Here is a 23,612-nt window from a genome sequence, read left to right as displayed (position 1 = left end):
TTCCCATACCAGACCGTGGTGCTTCTGGTCAGCACACTTTCCATCACACCTCTCTAGAAATTTGTAGAAAATGACAGTAAATGGTTAGGGTGTAGAGTTCAATGTGGGCATGCTGAAGGCAGATTTATTTGTAGTGTTGAAAAGTGAGAGAAGTGCATCTCTGAAAGGTAATAATTTGCAGAGAGGGTGAGTGAGTTGGATCAGTCATATAAAACTAGTAGGAGGACATCAGAGGAGCAGAATAGCTTCCGTTTAACCGTTCTATAATTCTGAATTATTAAAAATATCCCACAAATAAAGTTTTATTTTACAAAAACAATGCATTTTAGAGTTATTTTTCAATTATCTACACAAAGAAATATTCAAATATATTCATTTAGGGAAGTTAAATAAAAAAATCCTCTCTTAACTATCTTATCCAAGATAAGGAATTATTTATTTATTCTTGTCTCAATGTTGACTCTCTTTAACTGAGAAAGTTCATAATGTAGCCCCACAACATTACAGGAGTGCAAGCTGACTTTTAAAAAGGTACTGGAGAGGAGGGAGTTACAACATTGATGGATTTTCATATTCAACATGTCTTTTCATACAAATGGCCAAGAACCCTATAAACTAGAGCATAGAAAGTTTCCCGATGTCCTGACTAACATTTATGCCTCAATATACATCGCCATTGCAGACTTCTCTGGTCATTAATTATATTGATGCTTGTGAAAACACTGTGTACAAATTGGTTGATGCATTGTGTACGAATAAAATGTATTTGTAAATTAATTCCAGACTGTGGGGCATTCTCTCAAGCTATATTTGAATGCAATTTAGTCCCTTTCCTTTCCTTTTCACTATCGGAGCAATGTTGAAAATATTGTGAGGAAGGGAGCAGGTCCAGATAGCAAATTTAGAAAAGGTGCAAATTAAAGTAATCAGAGCCAACTTATTTCAATTCGCTTTTATTTTGAAATTGATTTTGGTAAAAACAATACCGTTAAAACCTTTAGGTAGAAGCTCATCACCTTTCAAAGAAACATCATGCTTCCTAGTCAGAGGAGCTGTTCTTTTAAAAGAAGGAGTGTGACTCACAGCAAAGCTTGTACATTTCTTCAACTGGATGTTACCTTCTCAAAAAAGAAAATTCTGGTGTTCCAATTGTCTGGCCAGCCACGCCCAACTATCAACAATGATCATGATCTGACGCTCTGATCAACTATTGTCTGGCTTTCCATGTCTTTTTTTAACATCTACTGCTTTCTTTCATTCCTTTAATATTTTAACAAAACTTCTGTCTGTTTCTGGAACAATGAATGTCATGTGCACATAGTCTGACACAGCTTGCCTCCATGCTTTATGGGCAGGTTGTGACTGCATTTCATTGTCCATTCGGACAGGACGAAGTGGGCTTTATGAGCCGGTTTTGAAAAGTTTTACACTCTTCACAATTTATCTCCAGCTTTTTATCATTCAAGTCAATTGGTCATTAGTTGTTTGAGAACCTTAAAGAATTATTATAATGTATTTATCGTGATCAAGTCATTTTGAAAGAAAGTATCAAAGCCTGATATTTGTATATCAGTTTATAAAATGTACATTTTGAATGTGAATTGACATTAAGTGCTTAATATACGTTTATGGGGAAAACTGTTATAGATGAGAAATAAAATAGCTTGTTATTTAGTTCACAATATAAAATATAATACAATCGCAAATGAATTTACTTTCAAACATCCTTTCAGAAATCCTCACTGCCTCTCTCCATTCTAGACTAAAAAGTAAATGTTTCTCAAACAAATGATCAAATTTAAGCCAGGACTATTACAGTCGTGTTAACGTTATTCTCGAAATGTTAACTATTTTTAGCATCTCACTCTGAAATATAAACATTTTTAGTAATAATAAGATAAATTTGCAATTGTTCTCACATATGTACAATCATTAAATGAATTTCTAATCCAATCACCTTGTTACTTCTCCACCCCCTCCCCCTCTGTTGTTTGAGGGACTTCCCTCAGCTTCAGCCCCTCAATACCCAGTAATGGGAGGCCTCTGGATTGTGATTTTTTTTCCCACATTAGTCTCGCATTACCTGCAACATGCCTCAGTGTATTCCAGTCGGCACCATTCCCACACCGACATCTCCATATACTGAAACACCAGCAGGTCCTGGGCAGACCAAAGTACGTCTTTCACTGAGCTGATGGTCTTCCAGCAGTTCTGAATGTCTGATTCTGTGCAAGTCCCCCATAGTTCAGAGAGTCCTCTGTCGTGCTGCTCTTGACAATTATTTTAAATCATCCTGCTATGGGGGATGAACTGTGACAATGACCCTTCTCCACACACTCTTTGGAAATTGCATTCAGCAGAGGTTGGGCAACTGTCTCCTCTCCACCACAGTCATCTTGAGGTCAACATCCATTGTAGTGCCGATGGCAATCTGAAGGCACCACATCAATATATATTTAAACCTAAACCATTCCTTTCAGGTGGCACTTCTCAAAAGAGAAACCCTGGTTTTTATTTTAGTGGATGGACAAGTAGAGATAAAAGTGTTAAACCATCAAGCATTCTGGGGCCAAATTACAAATATACAAAAACAAAACATAAATACAGAACCATTAACGAGGTATGGAAGAGAAAGATCAACAAGCTCAAATGCAGGAAAGATGCCGTCAGGTAAATGATTATATCTGCCAACAGCAAAGAACCTTGTCAGACATAAGCTCTGTATACATGCAAAAGTTCACCGTGAGGAGAATGCTTTCATTTGAACTGATATTCAGGTGGCCAGTTCTAAAATAAATGTTTTAAATATTAACATCAAGATCAAAGCAATAGAAACTCATGTCTGCAATTACTTGAACATATAAAAGGTTTAAAGCCAGTGTGTATGATGAGCAATTGTGTGCCTTTTTTACCCTGATTTGCTGATTGGTAACTAACCAAAGAACTGTCATAACTGTGTGGAACCACCCCAGTCATTTGAGTTCAACATCTTATAATCATGATGTTAAAGCATAATTTGCCTTGAATGAAAGAATGATAATATAATAAAATAATTGTCAATAGACTGCCAACAACTGAGAGTACAAATACCTTGGTACTACATCTTGAAAATGTAATTATTGGTTATCTTTGTTTACACACCTACACTCCACCCAGACCCAATCTCCTCTCATGTCCCACCTTTACCCAATGTGCTGGGTAAACCAGTTTGTAACTGATGTAGTAAACAGTGTTTAACTTTCCAACATTCAGAAGAGGTTTTACAAATCCATGCAGGCATAGCCTTCCAAATCTATTTGCTTGTTGAAACTCTTGTAGATTGCGTTCTCACTGCCTCTAAATATTTGTCTTTGTGAAAAGGTCTTTGCTCTGAATAGCCGCTCTGTGTCTAAAGAAAGTGATCTCTGTTTTACAGGCCGAAAATGACGAGAAGTCAGTTATCTATGACAACATTGGACCAAATGTTTGCATGGGGGACCACAAGGTAAAGAGTACTTTGTTGCTAAATTCAACAGTAGTGTTGAATGCAATGAACATTGTTGCCACCTCTATTGGTAACATTGCTGTATGGTATGTGGCGTGTTAATTATTTTTCTCTATTTTATCCCATGGTTTATGTACTTAAATTAATGTTGCATAAGTAACTATAAAATCTAATTGTTTGTGTGAAATGTTAGAAGCATAAGAAATGTGGCTAACAGCAAAAGGACATTGTCCAATCAAAATAAATCCCTATCCCTTGGCTGTATTTAGATTGGAGTGGCATAATGATCTCATCCATTTGCCCTCACCTTGTAACCTATGGATTCTAGAGCCATTCACACTCTATTTCTTCTGTCCTTTGTGCTCATTTCTAAGCATTTATCTTAGACACAAGTTCCAGCTGGAAATCTCATCATTTGTTGTGAGTTATTCTTCAGAAATGCAGAATGTGTTTCTTCTCAGTGCTGCAGGTGTCTGGTGAGTTTATCATTAGGTGAGGCTTAAGCCAGACATGAAAATAAAAAAAAAGAACAGCAGATTCTGGAAAACCTCAGTAGGTCAGGCAACATCCATGAAAAGTGAAACAGATAATGGTCAAGGACTGGATCATTTTGATCGAACTGAGAAAACCAAAACGTGTTAGTGTGGGTGGTTGAGAAAGTGGGGCAGGGCAATGGGTAGAACAGTGGGAATTTCTATGATACAGTGAAATAGCATAACAGTAAAGGGGAAATTGGGATCAATGTTATGCCAGTGGTGTTTGCACCGCTTACGTTTCGGTAACACCCCACTCACATGCATGTGAGAAATACAAGGCAAAGCAACATCTGATCTAGCAAGCTGTCCATGTCAGGAGAGAATGTCAGTCCACAGAAACAATCAAAGATACATTTTTTAAAAAGTGGCGGCACAGTTAATTATTAGAGCACAATGATGTTACAGCACCAGGAACTGAGGTTCGAACTTGGTGCTGTCTGTAAGGAGTTTGCACGTTCTCCCTGTGTCTGCATGGGTTTCATCTGTATGCTCCAGTTCCCTCCCACCCTTCAAGATGATTCGGGGGTTTTAGGTCAATTGGATGCAATTGGGCAGCTCGGGCTTGTGGGTGAAAAGGGCCTGTTTCTGTGCTGTATTTCTAAAAATTTTTGTCTTAAAGCTCTGTCAGTATTTCTAGAGAGTAAGGCTGAAAAGAGACCAAAAAGGTTATCTATATGTCAAGGCAAGAAATATGGATGGCTTAGGAAATGAGTACTTGGTCGGGAGAATTACTATTTAAGAGGAGTCAGAAATAGCAAAGTTAGAGGATAATGTGAAAATGGATACTGAAGAGGGAAAGGCTGGCGATGATTTCAGCATCAAAATGAAATATATTCTAGGATGCCATGGGAAATTGGTGGAACATGCAGAAAAACTTTCCATAACCTTCCAATCATTCCAAATTTGATGCTGTGTTCCAAAGGCTCTGTAAGATCTTGCCCTGTAATGAAAAACTGGACAGTATGTCCCATACTTTCAAACGTTTCCTTCTCTCATATAGTATAAAATGGCACTTAACTAACCAAAAGGTATCAATAGATATCACTTGAGCTGAGTATTTACAGCAATTATTTATAAAACATGAGATTTACAGCATCTGTTTTATTATGTTTTTGGATGCATTTTGTCAAAAGAGTCCATGGACAGAACTAAAAGTTCATTGTTTCCAGTATGAAAGAGGTTGCAGATGTGTCCGTGCACCTGAAAAAGACAGTGATGAACATAACACTCCGTCACTTGAACTGATACCAGTCGCTAACAGCTCCGATGCCAACACTTTAGGTCATGTACTGAGTAACTCAGAAGTTAGAAGCTTTGCATCTGGCATTTCACACAGTATGAGCAAGTGCTGAGAGAAAGTGCAGCCCCATCGCGTTGAACTTTGATCCACAGAAGAGGCCATTAATGGAGCACCCTACAGATAAAGCCCAATGAGAATGCAATAGCAAAATACTTGGTACATTGGTTGCCTAAGAGAAAGTGATGTGAAATGTCAAGTACCATGGAGTTACTCAATTCCAGTGTTGTCCACCACTTTGTGCAGAGCCTGGAAATGACAGTGCTGTGCCATATCTGAGAACTGTGATGCAAGACTAAACTTCCAAAGTACAATTGTACACTGCTGCCTTTATGCCTTTGGGCACCAGGATATATGCATGTAATCCTTCAGGGCTATATTTGACCTGTGAGCACTTGACCAGTTGTGTATGTAGAGGCATTGCAGAGTAGCAGTGGGACGACAGGAAAGCTTAACAGGCATCTGGAGCATGTGCAATAATAGCAACTATTAATAACCCTTAATATTTGTTGTTTGTGTACTTTTACATGATTGCATCTATAAATGTGGCTTGGAGTAATCATTTGGTTTGGTGATATATTTATTGCTTGTGATTTAGCTCATACTGTTCTGATTAACAAAGAGAATGTGAGTGATTGAATGATGATGGTCTGTTTGCTTTATTTCGATACACTCAGGAGATACTGACAGGCCAACATGTAATGTTCACCTTGGTGAAAATGGGGTGCCATTCACTTGAGCCACAGTGAACCTGCCCTCTCTATACTACATCTCCAAATGGAGTTCATCACTAAGTGAATGCACTGGAACTTGAAGGGTAGCTGATTCAGCCACTTTATCATGTTCAGACAATTATTTTGTACCCTGTTCATTGCTACCTTCATTCCATTTACTACTAGTGCTCCCCAGCCCTTGCAGATGACACAAAGATTGGTGGGGTGTGGACAGTGTAGAGGATACTGATAGATCAGTAACAAATACAGGCAGAGAAATTGCAGATAGAGTTTAATCCGGACAAGTCAGAGGTGCTGGATTTTGGGAGGTCAGAAGTCCATAGCTCCCTGTAAGTGGCCGTGCAGTTAGAGGCTCATTGCAAGTTTGCTTTCATTGTTCAGTGTGTTGTGCACAAGAAAGTATCTTGCAATTATATAAAACTTTTGTTAGGCCACACAATACTGTGTGGAAAATGATATGTCCCATTAATAGAAGGATGTGTATGAAAGCTTTGAAAAGGGTACAGAAGAGATTTATTAGGGTGCTGCCTGGATTGCAAGATCAGAGCTATGGGGAAAGGTTGGACAAAATTTGATTCTTTGCATAGGAAACCTGATAAATATTTATTAAATCTTAAGAGACATTGATAGGGTGAACAGTCAGAATCTTTTCTCCAGGATAAAAATGTCAACTACTAGAAGGCATGCATTTCCAGTGAGTGGGAGATTTAAGAGGGTGTGTTTTTACACAGAGAGTGATAGGTGCTTGGAATGGGCTGCAGTGGTAGTGGCGGAAACTGACATAACCATTGGGTTCAAGAGGCTTCCATGTAGATCCATAAATATGCAGGAAATACAGGAATATCTATTATGTAAGCGACAGAGATTTTAGCATCATGTTTGACGTGGACATCAATGCACTGAAGAGCCTGTTTCTATGCTGTATTGTTCCATGTTTTATATATTCCTATTTAACCCTTAATTCAGTCACTGTAATTGCATTAGACCCACCATCCAGTCTTTTGTGGGACTGTTCAATTATCCTTTGTACAATACGTGAATTCCCTTCTAAATTTCACAACTCTACTTCAAATATTACATCTCTGTTTATCATTTTCTAGATCAACCTCACTGATTTTTTTAACCATTTCAAAAACAGAAAAATCAATCATCCCCAACTTTTTTTAAATCCAGGGAATGTCCACTTAGTATATGTAATCTGTTATCTTAATTTAAAATATGGGCTGCTCCCTTGCTAGTTCCAGATCTTACGATTTGCATTTCAGAAATCCACTCCCTTTACTTAAAAGTGTAATGTTTCACCCCAGATTATACAGGCCTGTCGAGATAGATGATCTCCGCTGAAGCCCATTGTAACGTTCACTGGCTTTTTCAGTCAGACCTCCCTTTTCGTAAGGTATTGGAGCCATCATGTGCTAAATTAAAAATTTCAGATTTGAGATTCCTTAAAACATCAGAAATAGGAGCAGGAGTTGGCCATCTGGCCCTGTCAAGCCTGCTCCACCATTCAATGAGATCACAGATGATCTGGCTGTGGACTCAGCTCCACCCACCTCCCTCATTTTCCATAATGCTTAATTCCCCTTATCATTTAAAAATTCAATAGGTGTCTTAAATATGTTTAATGAGGCAGCCTGTACTACTATATTGGGCAGAGAATACCACTTCTCTTTGCAAGAAGCAGTTCCTCCTAAATCTACTCCCCCAAATATTGAGGCCACCTCCCCAAGTTCTAGTCTCACCCACCGGTGCAAACAACTTCCTTGCTTCTAACTTGACTATTGCTTTCATAATTTTTAATGTTTCCATAAGATTCCCCTCATCCTTCTAAATTCTAATGATGTAAGTGGGCATTTGGCCCATTGTCTATAATGGCAATTAGATCAATCCCATCAGGTCCATTCTCCCACTCTTTCCCTTATAACCTACTCTCTTGCATCCTACTGCACACCTAGGCAAGAAGCAACTAACATCATGTTTGATGAAGGCATCATGGGCTAAAGGTCCTCTCCCTGCACTGTTCTTTTCTATATTTGGTGTTTTATGTGCTCCTATCAAACCTTTAATTCAGTCATGAAATTCCATTTTATCCACCACCCACTTCAATTAACCCACCAACTTTCACTTCTTTGGGATGCAGGAGAATGTGGAGGACCTGTGAGAACTCCACACAGTTGCAGGGAGAACTCCACACAGACACCGCTGAAGGTCAGAATTGAACTCAGGTCACTGGATCTGTGAAGCAGCCACACCACCTGCAGCACCACTGCACCCAACGTTCTTGAACCACATCTTAGAAAGGGGAACTGAGGATCAGCCCTTCTGATACTAATGTGTCTTTCATGACCTCGGTGTGGTCAACTCCCCACACATACTGCTGAAATGGGTTGATTTTGTGCAGTTCCCTTGTTCGTTTTGGGAACGATCATCTTGTTGATCAAGGCCATTCCATGAACCAATTGCCCAGCCCTTGAACATGGTCTCAGATTTTGTCCCTGGACACCTGCAAAACACTTCTGAGTTATGACAGAACTGTCAGTGTACAAGTACATCTGAATATCAGTTCATTAAAAAAGAAATAGTAGAATTTTTAAACAATAAAATCTCAAAAATAGTTTGGCCTAGGATGAGAGAGCGAATTTCTCACTCTTGCCCTGGGGAATCAGAGCAAGCTCCTGATTCTTTGTTGGGACACTGTGCAGAGTCCAGCAAAGGAATGCAGCCAGGAAGTAGCTGGCAGGGCTTTTCCCGTAGGGTCAGGATGTCTGCATTGCCATGGCAGGGCTGAATTTATCAAAACCTGTCTGGGTGGAATTACTACCCAAATGTGAAATATAAACCTGTGTATCGACACAATCCTTGTCAATTCTTTATTTATACAATACTGATTTAGCTCTGTTCCTTAACAAAAGCATATTAAAACTGCATGATTATAATCACTTACACAATTGAAAATGAGAATGAACTGTTGCATAACAATGATAATGAAATTATATCGATAACCAGAGACAACCAATTCAATATGACCAGAGTAAAAACACAATGCAGCAAGTTCACACCTTCATGAAGGGCTCAGGCCCGAGATATTGATTATACATCTTTATCTTTCCTATACATAATACGCTGTGTGACCTGCTGAGTTTCTCCAACATTGTGCTTTTCTTCTGTCACAGCATCGACAGACTTTCATGTTTTACTCAATATTATCTGAGCTTATTAGTGGTATCTCTGTCCTTGATTTAAGAACTAAATTGCCACAAAATGTTATGGAATTATAACATTCAGCACCGCTCCTCTTGGCAAAGGGGAGTTATTTGAAAACATTTTTATGACTTAGATTAGAACTACAAACCATGAAATTATGCAAAATTTAATTTCAAACTATTTCTAAACTTACAATTTCACCAGAACTCTCTAATGAGTTAAATCCTCTCAAGTTTAGAAACACTCCAAAATCTGCCACCTAAAGTAAGATTATATGAAATGTTTTCTTGTTTAATGTTTGGTGTTTGCAGTCTGTCTTGGGTAGCTAACATGCACCAGGACCTCTTGCTTTGTCCTGGGTGTTATGCGGTTAAAAGGAAGGAACGTGAAAGTGAAAAATGAAAATCACCAGTGTGATTGAACAAATACACATATGCCAGAGAGAAAAATAATTAGTTTGTGAGCAGAGTTTAACTATGGAATAATTTGAGGCAGCAAATTGAAAAAAATAAGACATTAAATCAATGTTAAAAATCATTTAATTATATAATTTATGTAAATTAATTCTTCAATAATCGGTAGAAATAAGAGCCCTAATTAATGGTGTTTCTTATTGATACAAGGTGCAGGCTGGTTCCACCTTCTGAAATAACTCAATCAAATCTTGTTAAGAAAAATTCTGTGCTCGTAGGTGAAAATAGGCTGAAGATAGATGCACTCATCTGGTTTCCTGGAACCACAGCAAACTTTGGTGAGCTTCATGGATGAGACCTTATCCCATTTCAAATTAAGTTGCAGGTAGCTGTCAAGGCCTCTTAGAATACAACTGCCTCAGCCGGAGTAGATTTTCCTGCAGCATCAAAATGCACCTTCCAAATTGTTGTAAAAGATCCTTGATATTGGTGGTGGTAAAAAGCCCTTTAATGGAAGAGTAGATCAATATGGCGATATTTGAGGTCCAAATTATTCTGAACTTTTAAGCCACCGAATTGGATTGCTAATGGAAAATGGACTGTTAGATAAGTCATGAGGGAGAAAGACTTGGGTCATGAATGAGACTCAGTCAGGCCAGGGATCAGTTGGAAAAAGTGTCCGTAGAGAGAGGAAGTGTTGGTCAATAGTTGAGTGGTCACCAGGATTGTTAATTCCAGGTGTGGTATGGAGAACAGGTAGAGGGTAACTAAGGTCCTCAGCTACAGGGATCAGTCAAGAATTCAGTTGTCTTTTAAATTATACTAGGAACAATTCCTATGAGGATCAATTCTTAATCTTCCATTAATTCTAGTTAATTCTGGAGAAAGCAGAGAGTAGTAGTGGAAGAAAAGTCTTCTGCCTGGAGGTCAGTGACTCATGGAGTTCTGCAGGGATCTGTTCTGGGACCCCTGCTCTTTATGATTTTTATAAATGACCTGGATGAACAGGTGGAAGGATGGGTGAGTAACTTTGTAGATGATAGGTTGGAGTTGTGAATGGTGCTGAAGGTTGTTGTAGCTTACAAAAGGATATAGGCAGGATGCAGAGTTGGGTGGAAAAGTGGCAGATGGAGTTTAATCCCAATAACAGTAAGGTGATGCATTTTGGAAGGGCAAACCGGAAGGCTGAGTACAGGGTTAATGGTCGGTTACTTAAGAGTGTGAATGAACTGAGGGACTTTGTGGTCTAAATCTGAACATCCCTCTAGGTCGTTGCACAGGTTGATAGGGTAGTTAAGAAGGCCTATGGATACTGGGCTTCATTAATAGAGGGATTGAGTTCCAGAGTTGAGAGATCATGTGGCGACTCTAAAAAATCTCTGGTGAGACCATACTTCGAGTATTGTGTTCATTTCTGGTCCCCTCATTATAGGAAGGATGTAGAAGCCATGGAGAGGGTGCAGAGGAGATTTACCGAGATGTTGCCTGGATTGGGAAGGTTAGCAGAGCTGGGACTTTTCTCTTTGGAGCGTAGAAAGATGAGATGAAATTTAATAGAGGTCTACAAGGTTATGGGAGACATAGGTAGGGTTGGCAGCCAGCTCCTGTTTCCCAGGGCAGAAATAGCAAACATCTGAGGATGAATGTATAATGTTAAGGGAGGGAAGTTTAAAGGACACATCAGGGATAAGTTTTTACACAGTGAGTTGAGGGGGCCTGAAATGCCTTGCCGGGGATGGTGGTGGAGGCTGAAACATTGGGGGCATTTAAGAGACTCTTAAACACATGGATTACAGCTAGGGAGGGTTTAGTACTTTTTTAAGGAATATATGGATTGGCACAGCATTGAGGGCCAAGGAGCCTGTGGTGCAGTGTTCTATGTACCAACCTATGACAGGCAATGTTATTCCGCAAGCCTCAACATTTTCCAAATTTTCCAATGGAAGAATGCAGGCCGAAGAAATCAGGACCTGGCTCAGTCTTTCTCGAAATCTAACTAGGTCATTGAACAATTGGAAAAACTTATTGTCAGAGAAAAAGTTTAACCTGTTATTAGTTTATTGTGAACAAAGTAAATTAAACAATTTATTTATGAAGTAACTTGCTCAAAAAACATAATGAGCAAGATCTGCAGACAAAAGAGAAAACAAGTATAACAATATTTAAGAAGTGGTACTGACATATTTCTCAAGGTTAAATTACTTTTCAGTTCTAAATAAAAGAAACAGAGGCCATCTTAACTCAATCCATGGTTATTGTATTAGTAAATACATTAAATATTATATTTTATTATCATTCATTCCAGAGATAATTTAATATTATCTGTCAGATTTTTTTATATGGTTATGGATGTGCATCAGTTGAAGCCACCGATACAATTAGTGATCAACTTAATGTCAAGCATAGGCACTGCCTCAAAAAAGTGGTGGAAAACAAATAAAATTGCAGTGGCTGGAATCTAAAACCAAAGCAGAAATACTAGAAGAACTTAACCAATCAGGCAGCATCTGTAAAAAGGGAAATAATTTAACGTTTCAGATCTAAATACTTCATCAGAACTAAAAAGTAGCGATTGATAGATCCAAGTGTGACCCCTACATGTGCCCACTCACATAAAGATTTGCTCAAACCTACTCCCTGTGGGTAACTGTAACAAAAAGTTTCAGTTCAGTGGCCCTCAAACTTTTCAGGCTGGGGTCAATTTAAGAAAAACATGCAACTTCTCACTCCCAGCAATTGAAGATATCTATGTCAGGCATTGACTCAGGAAGACTGCCAATATCAAAAAAGAACCCCAAGATCCTGGAAAACTGAATTGACACACAAAATGCTGGAGGAACTCAGCGGATCAGCCAGCATCTGTGGAAGACAATGAACAATCAGCAAATGTGTTGCCCAAGACCCTAACCATACACTATTCTCACTGCTATGTTCATACAGAAGGTAAAGAAGCCTAAGGTCCAGCACCGCTATTGGGCTCTTGAACCTTCCTGTCCTACCGTAACTATATACAACTTCAAGAACACCAAAGATCTTTCTGCACCACAACCAACTATGGATATTATTGATCTCTATATTTAATTATGCATTTATTTTCTTTTCCTTTTTCTCTTTTATTATGTTATTTGCTGTGCATTGCACGCACCTAGGAAGCTCCAACAATAAGACCTTTATGTTGTATTTATGTACGTGACAATAAATGCCATTTGTTCATTCACCCATCGACTGAAACATAGTAGTGATAGTACATTTTCAAAAGGCTGATATTCCTCATTCCTTGTGTAGTTTTCTGTTTCAACTTGCTTTTCAGTTTCTCTCATTCTTTTCTCAGCTTCTGGATCTCTCACCTCACTCTTCATTGGTATCACATACTCTTTGCCAGTTCTAACCTTTTGCTATTACTACTTCTGCTTCTGTTTCAGGTACCTCCATGAAAAGACTTTCCCTCAGGGTGTTAAGTTCTTCACCCTTTGCTTTTGTTTCCTCACCCAGATAAGTCTGTTCATTTACTCTTTATCTATCCCTTTCACTTCTCTCTGTTAACTTTTTTTTTCATTTTCCTTTCTTTACCTCTTGCCTCTCAGATTTTGGTTTTTAAGAGAATTGTCTTCTCTATTTTCTGCATTAAGCTGCAGTATCAGGGAGCATAAGAGAGGAGGTAGACGCATGTCTACATCAGGCAACTAGAAAAAAAGACCTGATTAAAGCAAGGGTACGTTGGGCTTCAAAAAGATGCATGTGCATAATGTTAGTCTATTTTAATGTTGTTTTTTTCTGAAAACTAGACCCAGGTAAACGTGGAGAAATTTATAACTTTTTAATTCTACAGCAAATAAATTCTTGTCCTATTGCTTGGATCAAAATCCTTGCAACTTATTTTAAATGATATGTAAGCTCAACCTGCTGCTGATAGGTACCTGGAGTATTTCTGCAAATGAAGTGCCTCAGGTTGTCCCAAGCATTCTCCCTAATAACCAAATCCACAGTTGGATACCTGTCTGCTAACTGGCTCCGTGCTCCTATTTCCAGCATTCAAAAAACCAAAACAAACTGGTTCTGCTGAGAGATCTTTTGAATTACCAAGGTGAAATGCAGGTAGATCAAAAGATGACAATTCAGTTTCCAGACATTTCCTAACAGTAATGAAGAAACTGAAAGTACACTGCTGCTAGCTGTAAAAGACATGAAGAACCTGCCTAGGGAAGTCGAGCACTTGAATGGCCATCTGAAATAGCAGGAGGGCAAAGGTTTGCCCTCTGATAAATACCAGCCATTTCAGTCTGGAAAAGAGGTAACGAGTTTGCGGTGTATAGATTGGTTAGATGTCCCGATAGAGTATAACATTCTCTGCTGGAAAGTGGACATTGAGTTGCTGGAACATGTAGGAATTTGGATAACTTCCCTTTTTATTGAGGTGCCTGCCTGCAGTTTCTTTCGCTGGCCTGAAATTCAGCTGTGTTTGTCCTAGCATCCCTCCTCATCTATTACTCAATCCAAGAATGTCCTGGAGCTGGGGATGACTTAGTGGATAAATTTGTTCTACTGCAAACCTGAGGTTTCCTGCTGAAATGAATGGATGAAGAATTGAATGCAAGAACCTTCCATATCACCAGGCACCTCGAATCTTATGACTTTGAAGTAAAAGTGTTGGTTTTCTAGTCAAGGAATAACTGGGTCATGAAGGAAAATATAGAAATTCAAAGCTTTTAAGGAAAATGTACTATCAATAAACTATCATGAACAACATTCTGAAAAATACCATCATCCTAACTCACCCATAAAATTATCAATTTGAAATAAATTGTTCTATCAAATGTAAAGATGATTAATGTCTCATTTATTCATCTCAGCCCACTGATTCCTTGATAACCAACACTCTTATGTTTTGAAATGTCTGATTGTCCTTTTTTTTTCAGCCTGTCTTCCTGTTCTTTCGAATAGCTGCTGGGGCAGGTAAACCTAATAGAAATATGCGCAACTGTTGTGTGGTGCAGTGATGTGGTGGTAAATATTAATGTTTTATTTTATTTTTACGATTTATCAAATTTCCTTTTGGGCCTTAAATTGGCTTTCTGGTGCTATTAAATTTTGGTTATTCTTCCACCTAACTTATTAAGCTGAATGATTTTTGTCTGTTGCTTTTTTTTGATGACCATGCAGGTAAAAAGTATCAACGAAATGAGAAAATATTTCGAGAAACTGCCCTCTAGTCTGTTGGCACCAAACAAATGAAAGTGGACAAGCAGGGATTATCAGAACACTCACCGCTAACGTTGATACTCTATCTCTTGGGCCCTGACTTCAGACTGTTCATCACCCATTCTGCTTTGATACCTAAAGTCTGTTCAAGACGGCCACACATACCTCGCCATTCCGTACATTCCTGTGACACTTGAATTAAATGTGGGACAGTTTTAAAACGTGTCACAGATTTGTTGCCAAACGCTAAAGTAGAATTGACTACACCTTTTAAATATCTCACATTTATAATGTTTAGCAGAGACCTTTGTCTGTCTTTTAACAAAAGAAGCTATTTCCTGATGTAAAAATGTATGAAGTGCAATGCGAAAATTGTATATCTTAACTGTACTAGAGAAGTTTTTTGTACATTCAATTGTATAGGTAGTGGAATTCCTTTCAGTCACGGTTTCATTTAGATTTCACTCCCTATTTTATGTCTGTGTTAGGGTAGTTAGGTATTTTTGTTTGGGTGATCCCTTAGACTACATATTGCCATATTATCATGTTTTGAATCACAGTTTAGCTGCTCTTCAAGTTTTATATCCACTTTGAAAAGAAAATTAATTTATAATATCCTTCCAACTGCCCTATGTGAAATTTCTGTTGTAAAAATTGGCTGCTCATCTTCCGACGTATCAACTAGGAGTTATTATCGATAGTAAATCCAACATAGAAATAAGTTCTCGGTCAACCTGTATACTTTAGATCACAAAGACTGTGTCGTTATTGATCATCGGATTGACTCCAATCACAGGACATAAAAAGCGTCCTGCCTTTGTTAAGTTCTTCTGCTGTAACTTATTCCTAAATCGTGCCAAGTTTTCCGAATGGGACATTGAATGGGATGGGAATCGTGAGACTTTTTGGATCCCATTTCTGTTCCTGCAGACGGTGCCAAGCCTCTCTGGGCAGAGTGCGGGGGGAATCTTCCCCTCTGCTGTGAACCGGCTCTCGGTGCTTCATTGGACTGGAGATCCCCCCCGAACCCCGAAGTTGCGAATGTCGGAGACTCCGGGCTAGATTTAATCTCCACCGCTTCTACTGCAACTTTTCCACGCTGCCTTCTTTCCAGCATTGCCAGATGATTTGGTCCGGAGAGGGGAAACACGGCCAATGGAGAAACGTTTCTTCCATCGATTTCATTTAATACACTACGAAGTTCACAAGCGACTTGGATGGATGCGCGTTTTCGTCGAAATCGCGACGATTGGAAATGACTTCGCGACCGGCGGCGGAATTTCTGCGCCATTGAGCTCATTCTATGTGGAGACAACGTGTGAACAAGAGTGTCCACTCATTCACTCCAAGGTTCACCTTGTGGGCGACACCAATAAATGTCTTTCTTTCTCAAACAATCCGATTGGCACATGGTCTTTTCCTAATTCGGATCGACTGGACGCGGATCGAGATCCCCTTGGGGCGCGGGGGGGGGGGGGGGGTGGTCACGGGCAGCAGCCGAAAGCTGCGGTGGGAGCCCAACGGGATGTGCGAACTCCGAGAGAGAACGTTCCGGATCCAGGCAAAGGAGTTTGTGGAGTCGGACCAAGTTTCCGATTCGAAATGGAGCCTCATCCTGCAGCCGTTGATATTTCACAGGAGAGTTGTCTCAACCTCAACTGCAGACACAGGAATGGGGGGGGGGTGGTGGAGGTGAGGGGGGGGTGGTGGAGGTGAGGGGGGGAGTGGTGGAGGTGAGGGGGGGAGTGGTGGAGGTTGAGGGGGGGTGGTGGAGGTGAGGGGGGGAGTGGTGGAGGTGAGGGGGGGAGTGGTGGAGGTGAGGGGGGAGTGGTGGAGGTTGAGGGGGGGTGGTGGAGGTGAGGGGTAGGTGGTGGAGGTGAGGGTGGTGGAGGTTGAGGGGGGGTGGTGGAGGTGAGGGGGGAGTGGTGGAGGTGAGGGGGGGAGTGGTGGAGGTGAGGGGGGAGTGGTGGAGGTGAGGGGGGGAGTGGTGGAGGTGAGGGGGGGAGTGGTGGAGGTGAGGGGGGGAGTGGTGGAGGTGAGGGGGGTAGGTGGTGGAGGTGAGGGTGGTGGAGGTTGAGGGGGGGTGGTGGAGGTGAGGGGGGAGTGGTGGAGGTGAGGGGGGGAGTGGTGGAGGTGAGGGGGGAGTGGTGGAGGTGAGGGGGGGAGTGGTGGAGGTGAGGGGGGGAGTGGTGGAGGTGAGGGGGGGAGTGGTGGAGGTGAGGGGGGGTGGAGGTTGAGGGGGGTGGTGGAGGTGAGGGGGGAGTGGAGGTTGAGGGGGGGTGGTGGAGGTGAGGGGGGGAGTGGTGGAGGTGAGGGGGGAGTGGTGGAGGTGAGGGGGGGTGGTGGAGGTGAGGGGGGGTGGTGGAGGTGAGGGGGGGTGGTGGAGGTGAGGGGTAGGTGGTGGAGGTGAGGGTGGTGGAGGTTGAGGGGGGGTGGTGGAGGTGAGGGGTAGGTGGTGGAGGTGAGGGTGGTGGAGGTTGAGGGGGGGTGGTGGAGGTGAGGGTGGTGGAGGTTGAGGGGGGGTGGTGGAGGTGAGGGGGGAGTGGTGGAGGTGAGGGGGGGAGTGGTGGAGGTGAGGGGGGTGGAGGTTGAGGGGGGGTGGTGGAGGTGAGGGGGGGAGTGGTGGAGGTGAGGGGGGAGTGGTGGAGGTGAGGGGGGAGTGGTGGAGGTGAGGGGGGAGTGGTGGAGGTGAGGGGGTGGTGGAGATGAGGGGGGGGCAAGTCGAGAACTCCGTCCTCACCTTTTAATGAGATAATATGCCATTGCGGTCAGTGTGAGTGGGACGTCAATTCGTTGGCGGGTCCCGCTCAGGGGAACTTCTCTGTGAACGGACTGATCTCGGCGGGGATGGAACATTTCTCATTCTGCTGAAGGCAACAGTGTTAAAAGGGCAACCTCACCCCGCGAAAGTGCATCGTTAACCCTTTCAAAGTCTCTTTTAAAAAAGTCGGTTGGTGCTTGGATAACCAAGTGACTCATTCAAAGACGGGGAGGCAGGAACAGGCCAAGTGATGTTTTGGAAAGGTTAAGATGCGGAATTACTGAAAATACTTTTTCTGACTGACGGATCCTTTTCGGGTTGAATTCCCGAACGGATGCGGCCCAAACCCCTTTGACCGCGCCTGACAGGAATTTCAAAACATCCTGAGACACGACACATCGGTGGGTTCAGGTTTCCAAACTGCTCTCATCTCGGATCGAAACTCGGGAGTTGCAGCAAGTTTGCGATTCACCCCGTCCTCGCCTTTTGGGGGCCAGGTTCCCCCGAATGGCAGCTCGAGGCGACTGGGAAGGAGAGGATTTCCTCGCCCCCAGCATTTTCCAGGGGGTTTCTCACCTGGGGCTTTCGGGTTTCCATCCGATCCTCCTCCCTCGGAATCCAAGAGTTGTCTCTGGGGTTTTGTGAACGAAGGATGTTCCCCTTTCCACTGGGGTGGGATTGGTCTCCAGACCCCCGATACCGAGCCAGCCCTCCAGAAAAAAGGGCGCGTGGCCCCAAATCCGCCACGGCTCGTGCTGAACGCCAGCAAATCAGACTGAGGAGAAAATACACTTCGTCCATTGAATTCCACTCCGAAACGGTGATTTTTCATTCTCCCGGGACATTTCCCTTTTTGAACGAATCTGTTCCGAATGTTGCGAAACCGGAGGTTGAGAGAATCACCGGCCTCAGCTCGGATTTCTGAGTAAAACCTCGCATCTTCCGAAAACCCCGAGCCAGTCGAGGAAGTCAACAGAAGTCGACTGGGAGGGCGGCAGCCCAATATTTATCTCCTGTTGCCCCTATGGAGGGAGAAAGGCCGAATATTTATCTCCTGTTGCCCCTATGGAGGGAGGAAGGCCGAATATTTATCTCCTGTTGCCCCTATGGAGGGAGGAAGGCCGAATATTTATCTCCTGTTGCCCCTATGGAGGGAGGAAGGCCGAATATTATCTACTGTTGCCCTTATGGAGGGAGGAAGGCCGAATATTATCTACTGTTGCCCTTATGGAGGGAGGAAGGCCGAATATTTATCTCCTGTTGCCCCTATGGAGGGAGGTAGGCCGAATATTTTTCTCCTGTTGCCCCTATGGAGGGAGGTAGGCCGAATATTTATCTCCTGTTGCCCCTATGGAGGGAGGTAGGCCGAATATTTATCTCCTGTTGCCCCTATGGAGGCAGGTAGGCCGAATATTATCTACTGTTGCCCTTATGGAGGGAGGAAGGCCGAATATTTATCTCCTGTTGCCCCTATGGAGGCAGGTAGGCCCAATATTTATCTACTGTTGCCCTTATGGAGGGAGAAAGGCCGATTATTATCTACTGTTTCCAGTATGGAGGGAGGTAGGCCAAATATTATCTACTGTTGCCCATATGGAGGGAGGAAAGCCGAATATTATCTACTGTTGCCAGTGTGGAGGGAGGCCGAATATTATCCACTGTTGTACGTATGGAGGGAGGAAGGCCAAATATTATCCACTGTTGTACGTATGGAGGGAGGAAGGCCGAATATTTATCCACTGTTGCCCGTTTGGAGGGAGGAAGGCCGAATATTATCTACTGTTGCCAGTATGGAGGGAGGGAGGTAGGCCAAATATTATCTACTGTTGTCCTTGTGGAGGGAGAAAGGCCGAATATTTATCTACTGTTGCCCTTATGGAGGGAGAAAGGCCGAATATTTATCTACTGTTGCCCCTATGGAGGGAGGAAGGCCGAATATTATCTACTGTTTCCAGTATGGAGGGAGGAAGGCCGAATATTTATCCACTGTTGCCCGTATGGAGGGAGGAAGGCCGAATATTATCTACTGTTGCCAGTATGGAGGGAGGGAGTTGGCCAAATATTATCTACTGTTGCCCCTATGGAGGGAGGAAGGCCAAATATTTATCTACTGTTGCCAGCATGAAGGGAGGTAGGCCGAATATTTATCTACTGTTGCCAGGACGGAGGGAGGTAGGCCGAATATTTATCTCACCCCTTCACGTCCTTTGAGTAAAACGATCGTGGCCTGCTGCCCATGCACCAGAGGTTTCACCTTGCTTCTACAAATCGTGATTTAAAAACTCTCAAAGCTCTGTTTTTGATGGGCTTAAATTTGATATAACAGAATTTAACTGGCGAAGCTGCCAGATAGAGATAACAAAGTGCATTCATAAAATATGTCAACTCAAACATAAAAGGCACAAAAGTGAGAATAGTCTTAGAAACAACAAAATGTTATAAATTTAAGTTTAACGTAATCAGTATTTAAACTCCAAACTCTGATTGAGAACATTCGTTGGGGGTCATTGCTCAATATGCACATTTGACGGGGTGAGTTGTAAACTGAGGTGTTTTAGTCATCGTGGATCCGATGACTTTTTTACAAATGATTGTTTGCTAAACATTTCCGCCACTTTGACCTGTTGATTTAGTCTCCCTCACCCCATCATGAGCAGAGTAATTGCCTTTTTCACCGTGGGCTGCTCAGCCATCATGTTCTTAAATTAGATTTGGGAATTTAATTTTTCATTGAGCTTGCAGGTGTATACTGCGCAGATGGATAGATTTACTTGATCAAACTTTAACGTCATTTAATTGATCATTTTGTGCGGGATGCGATATTTAACAGGTTGGGTTGGGTTAATGAGCGATGGCCTATGGCTACAATTCACATGTTGCCGATAGCAAGTGTTTTCACGAAGGATCATTTGGCCTTTTGCACAAGGGCACCGGCGCTTCGGTCCACAAACCCAGCCCGATTCTGACAACTTGATTTCATATTGTTAAATAATTTATTGGTCATACAAAGTTTTTCCCCGACTGTCGTGGAGGCCATAATATTTCATTCACATCATCTTAAACAGAATATTCAGAGGTTTTCTTGGGATTTAATGGCCCTAAATTCAATAAAGCCTCCAAAGGAATTCACCATCACAGGCGAAAACAAAATATTAGCCTTTGAATGTAAATACACCAAAAAATTTACATTTAATTTTTATACAACACAAGCGTGCATGATATGTACAGCTACAGTTTTAATCTGTAATTCATACAAAACGGTGAGATCTGTCCGTTATTCCTTAACACTGAAACTCCTAAGAAAAAAGACGAGGACAATGGACACTGAGGGAGGAAGATAAAATCCCAGCTTCTCCATACAAACGTTTTGTCTTCTGCGTCAGGTTCAGTCCATTATTGATATAATCAAGCCGCAAGATAACTCCATAACTTATTCTGTCAAAAATATATACATCTCACATACATTAGGCTGTACAACACATAGCACGTACTTCTGTGGAACATCGACTTATTTTAAACGTTTTTATACCCTGGTTAATGCAGCCTTTGGAGCTCTTCAAATAATTATTGTTTTTGTTTGGAAGTTTGTCACAAAATCTCTGGGCTGTTGCTGTGTGGGTCCAGGATGGTGAGGGAGCTGGGAGTTTTGTGCTTTTTCAGTAATCGCGTGATTTTCTCGTCATCTGAATTGGGATCCAGGGGTCGATTGTATTCGTCCTCGTCCTCTTCGTTTTCCGACGTTTCTTTAAGTTTTTCAGTCTCCGAATCGTGCTTTTTCTTGGCTGTCGCCATTTCTGCGGCGTGTTTCTTCCTCCATTTGGTCCGTCTATTTTGAAACCACACCTGTTGCAAACACAAAATAGAACAAAAGTCAACGATGTGCGATCGACTGACATTTTGGCCTTTTCTCCAGCTCTGGGGATTTTAAACCACGACTTTATTTTACAGAAGTGCAATTTAAATCAACTATCGTTTAAACATTACAGACGTCGAGGTGGGAGGATCTGAGAGAGTTTTCTTTGTCTTGAAACTAATGAAACAATAACGTGAAGTTTTTTTAGGTGTCAATCAGGGTTCCAGGCAGGGAGTTCTGCTGAGAAAAACACCGGGCGACAGAGTCCAGGTTAACATTTCGGACACTCAGAAAGAACAACCAGTTGAACGAAGGCTGAGGAAAGCCGCCAGTCAGAAGTTCGACTTTGCCACCTTCTATTCCCAAATCTTTCTCAATGTCAACAGCATCGACATGCGAAGCTATTTTATGATTTGCAGCGGATTCCACGCCAGCGTCTTCTCTGATCTCATGACACCCTGGTGAAAGTCCCTGGATGATGGTGAGTGAACTCTCGCCACAGGGTCTCCACTCTTCGTCGCCGCTTCCCACAACATTTGGGACTTTTTGTCAGAAACGTTTAATCGGCAAGAGACCGACTAGTTCATTTTCCCCCTCACTTTGAAATGGTTTTGACCGTGAAGATGAAAGAAAAGGTTTTACCTTGACCTGACTTTCAGTCATCCCGAGAGAATAAGCTAATCGGGCTCTCTCCGGTCCGGCTAAATATTTCGTTTGCTCAAACGTCTTTTCCAGGGCAAAAATTTGTTGACCCGAAAACGTTGGCCGAGAATGTTTCTTCTTTCCGTCCTTGTCCAGGACTAAACTACCTTGCGCTGCGGGGAGAAGAGAGAAAGATGCAAAACGTGAAACAACGAAATACAGGAAGAACCCAGGGAGGGAGAGGGAGGCAGAGAGATGAGACCCTCGAAACGAGTCAGAAAGAAACGCCAGGACCCGTTCTCTCGGCACAGCGAGAACGTGGAAGAGAGATCTGCTTGACAGATTTGACCCACGAGAGAGAAGTCGCCCTCAGGCCGCAGTGATTGACGAGCCACGTTCTCCTTCCTCAAGGTTTCTGGCCCATCTCAATGGTGAGACACGGCCGCTTTCGGCAAAGTTTTCAAACGCTTGACTGAAAACATTTCGACGGAGCCGAAAATGTCGAGAGAAAACACCAGCGAGTGACTGATTTTACTCCCGGCAACAACAATCATTTCATTCTTTACATTTTGAAAAAGCCTTCACAGTACGTACTTGGACAGGCCAGTCTGGGATCTCTCCACGGAGACCCCTGCATCATTCCCGGCCAGAAGATCGGGGGTCTCCCCGGCAATTCAGCAAGGGGCTTGGGGTACCTGGAGACGGCGGCTGCTGTCGGGTTGAAGTACATCCCCGCCGTGGTGGCCAGTCCGCTCAGCCGAGGAAGTCCAGAGAGCAGATTGCCCGCTGGGGTTGGGCGGCCTAGAATGTCGGTAATTCCGTGCGGCGTCCCCAGCGGGATCTGGGCGTTCAAACTCGCCAGAGCCGGGGCTTTGAAGCTGGAGGGGTTCTGCAAAGAGTAGGGAAATAGAGATGTCTTCATTTCAGTCATGTTATGAAGCGCAGCGAGCGGCGTACTGCTCAGGACGAATGCACTCTGGCCATTCTCCATCTGCCCGACGGCTAACATTTGATCAGATCATCGATTTGACAGGACCCACCGGTAAACGCTGCCAGATCTGGGTTCTTGCTTGCTTCTTGGATCAAAGTGGAGATAAGTCTGCCCCGAATGGCAGGTGGCGTTCTTCTTTTTCCAGAAGAGTGGATCCGGAGAAATGTCCAAGAAGTCTTGCTGCTCCAAGCTCTGTTCTCTTGCCTGCGAGCGTTCCCGGGTTGAAGGTGAAGTGGACTCGATTCGATGGCTGGGGCGCGGGAGATGCGCTGATAAACCACAGGAGCACCTGCCACTCTCCCATCCCGATTGGTCAGTCCCGGCCCCTGTTTCCATGTGATTGGGCGAACGCCGGCAATTCCTGTTCCTTCCCGGCTCGCTGGAGGTGCGTCACTCTGGAATGTGGAGCCACCCGATTTCTGTCACCGAACCCAAAGCACAGGGATGAGCTTCACACCAGATTGGCCCAAGGAACAACCATCTCTCGCTCGAACTCTA

General features: G+C 42.7%; 2 protein-coding genes across 6 annotated transcripts in view; one reads left to right on the top strand and one right to left on the bottom strand.

The window, feature by feature from the left end:
- LOC138744080 (inositol polyphosphate-5-phosphatase A) overlaps positions 1–16,264 on the top strand; it is a 445,284-nt gene extending 429,020 nt beyond the window's left edge. Inside the window, exons 15-17 of one of the 5 annotated variants that reach the window (XM_069899594.1) lie at positions 3,416–3,484; positions 14,585–14,672; positions 14,829–16,264. In XM_069899594.1, the coding sequence (XP_069755695.1) occupies positions 3,416–3,484; positions 14,585–14,665 (150 nt within the window). In that variant the 3' untranslated portion in view covers positions 14,666–14,672; positions 14,829–16,264. Of the gene's footprint in view, positions 1–3,415; positions 3,485–5,153; positions 5,975–14,584; positions 14,673–14,828 lie in introns of those variants that run through there. The other 4 variants (XM_069899596.1, XM_069899597.1, XM_069899592.1 and 1 more) reach the window with 4 other exon arrangements.
- Positions 16,265–20,732: 4,468 nt separating this feature from the next.
- On the bottom strand, positions 20,733–23,187 carry nkx6.2 (NK6 homeobox 2). Its single transcript, XM_069899462.1, has 3 exons — positions 22,718–23,187; positions 22,124–22,296; positions 20,733–21,471 (listed from the first exon to the last, which is right to left on the bottom strand). Exons 1-3 carry the CDS (start codon positions 23,130–23,132, stop codon positions 21,217–21,219), a joined length of 843 nt encoding a protein of 280 aa, XP_069755563.1. The 5' UTR covers positions 23,133–23,187; the 3' UTR covers positions 20,733–21,216.
- Positions 23,188–23,612: the final 425 nt, after the last annotated feature.

This window comes from Narcine bancroftii, chromosome 10 (genome assembly GCF_036971445.1).
Source record: "Narcine bancroftii isolate sNarBan1 chromosome 10, sNarBan1.hap1, whole genome shotgun sequence".
Taxonomy (NCBI): domain Eukaryota; kingdom Metazoa; phylum Chordata; class Chondrichthyes; order Torpediniformes; family Narcinidae; genus Narcine; species Narcine bancroftii.
This window is presented reverse-complemented; position numbering and strand designations above follow the sequence as displayed.

Bases quoted from the DNA above. Each gene is read 5' to 3' on its own strand.
- nkx6.2 (XM_069899462.1), bottom strand. From the start codon at position 23,132: ATGTTAGCCGTCGGGCAGATGGAGAATGGCCAGAGTGCATTCGTCCTG. The intron at 22,297-22,717 runs GTACGTACTGTG...TTCTCCCCGCAG, and splicing joins TCCCAGACTGGCCTGTCCAA to CGCAAGGTAGTTTAGTCCTG. The intron at 21,472-22,123 runs GTAAAACCTTTT...TGTTTGCAACAG, and splicing joins TGACTGAAAGTCAGGTCAAG to GTGTGGTTTCAAAATAGACG.